At 48.4% G+C, this 7,217-nt stretch overlaps 2 protein-coding genes across 2 annotated transcripts; both read right to left on the bottom strand.

Moving 5' to 3' along the window:
* Nucleotides 1-1,872: 1,872 nt before the first annotated feature.
* Nucleotides 1,873-3,061, bottom strand: CRCT1 (cysteine rich C-terminal 1). Its single transcript, XM_032843686.1, has 2 exons — nucleotides 3,025-3,061; nucleotides 1,873-2,254 (listed from the first exon to the last, which is right to left on the bottom strand). Exon 2 carries the CDS (start codon nucleotides 2,225-2,227, stop codon nucleotides 1,937-1,939), a length of 291 nt encoding a protein of 96 aa, XP_032699577.1. The 5' UTR covers nucleotides 2,228-2,254; nucleotides 3,025-3,061; the 3' UTR covers nucleotides 1,873-1,936.
* A 2,407-nt stretch (nucleotides 3,062-5,468) lies between these two features.
* On the bottom strand, nucleotides 5,469-6,982 carry LOC116858785 (late cornified envelope protein 5A-like). Its single transcript, XM_032843690.1, has 2 exons — nucleotides 6,848-6,982; nucleotides 5,469-6,060 (listed from the first exon to the last, which is right to left on the bottom strand). Exons 1-2 carry the CDS (start codon nucleotides 6,980-6,982, stop codon nucleotides 5,653-5,655), a joined length of 543 nt encoding a protein of 180 aa, XP_032699581.1. The 3' UTR covers nucleotides 5,469-5,652.
* Nucleotides 6,983-7,217: the final 235 nt, after the last annotated feature.

Here is a 7,217-nt window from a genome sequence, read left to right as displayed (position 1 = left end):
GCCTTCAGGCTAGCTTCACTCTGTCTATTCTGAGTCAAGCAGAGCTCCCTTCCCACCTCACCCCTCTACTGGGGCCTAAGGCTTGTTGCTCCAACACACATCACTGTGTGGGAGGGGCAGGTCCTTCGGTGATGTCATCTGTTTGTAAACAGATTCCACAAGTCACCTCCTACTAGGAATCGCAGAATCTCAGAGATGGAAGTAGGGACCCCTCCCACGCAGAGCAGGGCTGCCCTTCAGAGGCTCCCCAATAGGGGTCATTTGGCCTCTGCTGGATGAATCAATGGACCATCTCCTACCTCGCCTCTGAGCAAATACTTTTGCAGGGTGGATGCCATGACAGAGCTTGCTAGTCATTGGGTTACTGATGAAACAGTACCAAGGAGCCAAGCTTCAATTTTCTATGAGCCTGGGTGTGTCCAGAGGCCTGAGTGTCCCTTCCCCTGAGTGGTGGGGATTTCTAAGGCAGTAGAATATGATGCCAATTCTGAAAACAAGGACTTTGGAGTCACACAGATCCTGGTTCAAATCTTATCTTCCTCACTCACTATCCTTGGACATTCACTAGCTATATGACTTTAGGCAAATCAACTAAAACTCTCTGAACCTGTTTACTCAGATTTAAAAAAAAATCTGAGTAAAGTCTAGATTTTGAGATTACCCTGAAGATCAGCTGAGAGATGTATGTAAAGTGCCTAGCCCTGTGCCTGGAACAAAGGAAGTGCCCAATAAGTGGCAGCAATTGTTCCTATTATCACCACCAGTATTACCATCCCCTGCATTCTGAACCAGCCAAGACCACAGGGATGTCGTTCTCCCTGTTTCCTCTTTCCTCAAGTGAGTAGGTAAGATCTAGGCCCACAGCCTCAGGATGATCCTGCCACCACCATCACAGCCACCTCAAGAAAATGACATTGCCATGCTCTGAGCATGGCTCATCTCACCCTACAGAGTCCCAGAAGTCCATGACTCCTGGTCGGGCCCCAGATGAGTGGATGAGGCCTAAAGAGGGAGCTTCCCGGGCTCCTGGCACGTTCCTCACCCAGCAAGCAAAGCAGTGGATTGATGATCCTCTGTGGCAAAAGAAAGTCTCAGACTGCCTGATTCCAAAGCCTTGGATCTTTGGATCCAAGAACTACAGATCCAAATATTTCCCACAAAGCAGCTTGTGCAAGACCTGATGAGCCAGAGGGTGAGCACATCAACCAGAAGGCTCTGGAAAGTTTCAGGGAATACAGCAGAGCAGTTAGGAGTTTAAGCCTGGAGTAAGACACCCAGTCTTCTCCATCATCCACTGGCTGAGTGACTCTGAGCAAATCACTTATCCTTGGTTTCTCTTCTGTAAAATGGGTTAAAAGCACATACCCCCACTGAGTCATTGCAAGAATGCTGTGAGGTGGTGCATGTCACATCAAGTCCTTAGCACACTGTCTGGCTCCATTTGTGATTTCTGCTATCATAATTAAGTACAGGAAGCCACTCTTGTTCAGACATGAATTTGATTTTTCTCCCTTTCAGGTATGCCAAGCCACGGCTAAGTGAGAGGTAGTGGACAGGGTAACAGAACACGATAATAAACACATGAATGGAAGAACAATAGGAAACAAAGAGTTCTTGAGAGGTAGAAGTTTTATTATGACATGAACATTTATTAAGCACCAACTGTGTGCAAAGCCCTGCCAATGGTAGGGTCCAATATTCCACACATGGTGCTCAGATTCCGGGGGAGAAAAATCACACGGGGGTCAAAGAGTTTGGTGGGCCTGAGAACAGGGTGGGTTTTGGAACATCCAGTGCAGGTAGGTTGGGAGGGGAGGGGAAGGGAGGCACACCCCAACCTAGCCCCACGCGGGAGCACAGTGACATGCAGCAGGGACTTGGGTGGGGAAACAGGGCTCAGCGGCAGCCTAAAGCAGCTCACAGGGTGGCGGGGGCCTCAGCAGCCACCACAGCAGCCTTGGCTCTGGACGTTGCTGGAGCTCTGGCTGCCACCGCCGCAGCAGCTGCAGCACCCTCTTCGAGGCTGTCGGCGGCGCCTCCTGGGGAAGCAGCCACAACCGCTGGAGCCACAGCAGCCTCCAGAGCCACAGCAGCCACCGCCGCTGGAACCACAGCAGCCACAGCAGGAAGACGAGGCTGTGGGTGCAGGAGCAGGACACGGAGCAGGGCCCTGGGAAGACCCCTTGGAAAAGCCTTTGGCGGAAGCCGCGCTCTGCTGGGAGGACATGGTGGAGCTCAGATCGTCACAGTGAACCTGGAAGACAAGGAGCCTTTTACACGCCAGCAGGCCTTTCCACCCTAACAACTGAACTCAGGGCTTTAGAGATGTGGTTGGCTTTGTGAGCAAGCTAGCCTGGCCTGGTGCAAGGGAGAAAGGAGGGGAAGCAAAGAAACACACCCAACCAGGTACTTCCATTGAGTTAAAGAGGCATAAAGCAGGGAACAGTCTGGTAGAATCAATGGGTTTCCATTTTCTCTGAGGAAAATAAGGACCACCCAAGTTCTCCACCATGGAAGCTAGAGAGGATATGATGGAAATTTATCTGCATGATCTAGTCCAAACTCTTCCTTTGGCTCTCTTCTCTTCTCCTATTTTCCTGTGGCCACAGACTTTCAAGTGCTATTCACATAGTTATTAGCATTGTATAAACACTCCATCAATTAGAAAATACCCAAATCACACATAAGGACCAGCTACCTGGGTCTAAAGAACCCACAAATACAAGAATCATGTCCTGGTCGTCATTCCTGCCTATGGCCCATTCCCAAGTACAGGGAAAAGAGTGTGACAGTTTACATAGTGGTGTAGAAGATGGAAATACATCCTAGTCCAGGGAGCCGAAGACTAGGGTTCTAGCCACATTCTGCTAACCTTGCAGAAGTCACCGTCCCCAGTCGGGCCTCCATGTCCTCATTGGTACCATGAGAGTTTGGCTCACTTGAAGCCTAAGGCATGGCTCTGCCTCCTCCTACCCTCTGTCTTCAAATCTAGAACTACCCCCGAGGTCCTGCTTGGACACTTACCAGTCCCTGCTCCACTGGAAGAATCAATTAGTTCTCCAACTGGAATGGGGCACCTGCTAGGCAGTGGACTGAGCAGTGTCCAGCCAGAGAACCTTTTATAAGATTGCAGGCAGGCACTGCCTCTTGGGAGGGACCCATTTCCCAATAGACATGGTCAGCTGATGCTCACATCCCAGAGACATTCATCACACAGGTAGCACTGTAGGTGGTGCACGTGGGTATTCAAGTCACTTCACAGAGGTGCCAGGATTGCTGTGGCATGTTTACTTTCCAAATAAGTCACTGTCCATAGCTGGGAGGGCTGTGTGTGTGCTAGGAGAAGTTATGGGGGCTCAAGTGGGATCTGGGACCTCTCTTTAGGACCTGTTCTCTTTGGCTTCTTCTACAATACACATACACACACACACACACACACAGAGTTCTCCCATTCTCACATCCATCCCTGTGTAGTCATTTACTTGGTGGTGGTAGTTTACCTAATTTATTATCTTGCTTTGCATCTCTCTGACCCTTGGTCCTTGGCTTTTCAATTCAGGCCACAGGCTATATGAAAAGCCTGCTGGGCTTCATCTAGAAGCTTCCAGATAACACTGAGTTAAGATGATGGTGGGGATATGCCTCTGGGAATCCCAGTGGTGATTTCTCTCTGTCACTGGAAACAGGAAGAAAAACCCAGACAAAGTTATGGAAACTTTAAGACCAGAGAGGCTGTGAATGTAGTCAGGTTGCCATATCCCCATACAGCCCTGGAGGCCTAAGAGAAAAATGTGCACAGGATGCCTTGCCCAATTGCAAAATGCTAAGCCAGCTTGTGGGACTCTTTGCTCCTTACTCCTCGCCCCCACCAAAATCCTTTTGAAGATAGGTTCTCCTTGGAACCACTGTCCAGAGGAAAGAGGAAGGAAGGAAGGAAGGAAGGAAGGAAGGAAGGAAGGAAGGAAGGAAGGAAGGAAGGAAGGAAAAGAAAAAGAAAGGAAGAAGAAGGGAGAGAAGGATGTCAAGCCAGGCCTTTCCTAAGGTCCAAAATGTCCATGAGAAATGGTGCTTTTAAAAACTGAGTTTTAAGAACTGGTGCAGTTTGGACGTCAACTGGCTTCAGAAGTTCTTACTGAATGCAAGCACCCACAACCATAATATAGAAGAGAAACCCAAGACTAAGAATTCAAGAGTTGATGGTTAAGCGACAGGTTAGATGTAAGTGGGCTGGGCATGGAATGGTGGAACAAAGAATGGTCAATCATGAAAGATACCAGTTTCATCTAACATACTTTAAGAGCCTGATTAACAGGTTGTTTATACCTGGGGGCACCTGTTGGTGAGTACAGGTGAGACATTCTAAGAGGTAAGGTCTTATTAGAATAGAGAAGGAAGTGATGAAGTAACAAAGCCTCTGGGAGAAGGGATCTCTACTGGGAGATGACATGGGCAAGTGCAGGAATGGTCTATGAACTTGCTACAGTCTCATATACTAACTTACTTCACCTAGCACTGTTACCTCATATCAAAGGAAAAGCTAATTGTTCTTCTGGTCTATAAAAGGCTGATTTGGAATTATCATTCCTACATAAACTTTCTGAGTATCTCCTGAAGAAATCAGCATATTCCTAAAGAAAATGGAAAACTCACCACTGTGACTAAAGCCCTCCTGCTTCCCCTTAACACACATGCACACACACACACACACACTAACCACACGGAGACAGTGTTTGGCAGAGGAGGATGCCCTTTTGGTTTTGTACAGAACCCATACTTAGCCTTTCAGGATCCAGGGAAAATGGACTCAGACATTTCATACCTGCTTCCTAAACTTACTCCCCCAAATCCAACCCTCTACTCTCTAGTAACTGATGGAAGCACCTGGGATTATAACCATCAGAAAAGTAAAGTATGTTTATTTATTGGAGCCCCGAATGAGAACTTGAGGAGACCTTATCCCCATAACTAGGAGATAAAGTCTTCTTTGAACTATCACCCATGCTTGAAGGAAACCCCCTTTTCAGAGCATCTCACATCACTGTGACCTTCCTGGGTATCACCATCCTCCCCTCTTAAAACCCATTCCTGACTCCCCTCATGCAAAGCTTGTGTCAGGGCAATAGTCTCAGACATGACTCTTTCCTTCGAGGCTAAAGTTTCCAAAATCAGAGCATAAAAGTGAATATTGTTTCCCAGAAGTCTAAGAAGCTTCAGTGCCAAAATCTTCTTCTCAAACTGAATTGTAAAGTAATCACTTGCACTTAAGAAAATGGAAGGGCAGAGAGCTTGATGGAGGGGTGTGAATGGGAGAGTTGAACAGACATAATCAGGAGACTGTGACATCATGAATAAGAAGCTTTATTGTTACAGAGAAAGCAGCTTCATAACTGAACTCCAACAAGTTCATAACTGAACTCCAGCAACAGATCTATGTCTGAGAGGGAATCAGGCTAGTGACTGTCACAGGTTAAACCTCTAGACCTCACAATGGAATGGACATGGGTGGGAGGAAGAGGGAAACTCAAAGCATTTCAGAGGCTCTTCCATCCTCTTCTGTTCTTCCAAATGGGGAAAAGAGAATTCTCGGGCTGGGCGGGTCTTTGGCACATTGGCTCCTCTAGTGCTGCTCGTCAGTGCTCCTCATGGCCCAGATCAGCAGCAGCCCCCAGAGCAGCAGCCAGAGCCCCCAAAGCTGCTGCAGCATCCAGAGGCCCCAGAAGAGCAGCCAGAGCTCCCAGAGCTACTGCAGCAGCTGGAGCCTCCGGAATGGCCACCACCACTGCCACAGCAGCCAGAGCTCTGGTGTCGGCGTCGAAGAGATCGGCGGGGCCTGTGGTGGCTCAGGCAGCAGCCGCCACCCCCAGAGCTGCAGCAGCTCCCTCCCCCAGAGCTGGAGCCACAGCAGGAGACTGGAGGTGGGCAGGGGGCTGGGCACTTAGGGGGGCATTTTGGGGGACACTTGGGAGGACACTTAGGAGTACCCTTGGAGGGGCACTTGGGAGGAGGCTGGCACTGTTGCTGGCTTTGCTGGCAGGACATCTCAGCAGAAACTGAATGAAGCTGAAAAATGAAACAGCATTTAAGTTCAGCCAGCCCAAGGTAACTTCTCTACATTTAAAATTGAACTATGAATTCATGAGATTCCATATTTATGATGATCAGATTTTTAAACCCAATCTCCCAAAATCAGTTACAAGAAATATACAAAAGGTTTCAACCGAGGAACTCCATAATTTCAAATGAATTCCTTTTGGTTTTAAAAAGACACCCACCCTTCTTTCCCTTCTCCTACCTCACAGGTTCACCCTCCAGCAGAACTCTCCCATTCAAATCTTTTTTTTTTTGCTGTCTCTTTCTTAGGATTTCCCTCAGCCTGGGGTGTCTCACTGTCTCGGTTAAGTGTCCAAATGTCTGACTCTTGATTTCAGCTCAGGTTGATTTCAGGTCAGGTCATGATCTCAGGGTTATGAGATCGAGTCGCCCGTCAGACTCTGCACTGGGTGTAGAGCCTGCTTAAGATTCTTTCTCTCCCAAAGCACCCAGGTGGCTCAGTCAGTTAAGTGTCTGCCTTCAGCTCAGGTCATGATCCCAGGGTTCTGAGATGGAGTCCCATGTCCAGCTCCCTGTTCAGTGGGGAGCTTGCCCTTCCCCCCACTTCCTCTCTCTCTCTCTTTCATAAATAAATAAAATGTTTAAAAAAAGATCCCCTCTTCCTAAGATTCTCCCTCTGCCCCTCCCTACCTCTGTCTCTTAAAAAAAAAAAAATTCTTCTCAACCCCTGTAGGGTTAATCTCTGCTTGAAACACCAACATCAAGAGTCTCTCCCGGTCCTCAAGATGCACTTTACCTGGTTCAGGCACCAGAGCAGATCACCCAGGATGTAGGTGGACTGAGGTGCTCCTAGAAGCTTCCGACTTTTATACAGGTCCAGCTCTGACCTGGTATCAGGAGGTGTGGGCCATGTGTGGAATACAAACAGCATCTTTCACAAGGGACACCTGTGACTACCCTTTCCTCACATCCTAGGGACCCAAGTCCTCCCTCCATAAGCATGACAAGTATTAGCCTGTCAGGAAGGTCCCCAGAGAATTTCAGGCCACCAGGATAGTGATGGTGCTTTGTGGATTGCACACATTGCCTGTTAGCACCACAGACAGCTTTGCCATGCTTCCTGTTTCCTCAGCCGGGTCAGTGGTGTTCTAGACCTCAGGGATGAA

Source organism: Lontra canadensis, unplaced genomic scaffold, assembly GCF_010015895.1.
Source record: "Lontra canadensis isolate GAN:19392208 unplaced genomic scaffold, GSC_riverotter_1.0 scaffold142, whole genome shotgun sequence".
In the NCBI taxonomy this organism is placed as follows: domain Eukaryota; kingdom Metazoa; phylum Chordata; class Mammalia; order Carnivora; family Mustelidae; genus Lontra; species Lontra canadensis.
This window is presented reverse-complemented; position numbering and strand designations above follow the sequence as displayed.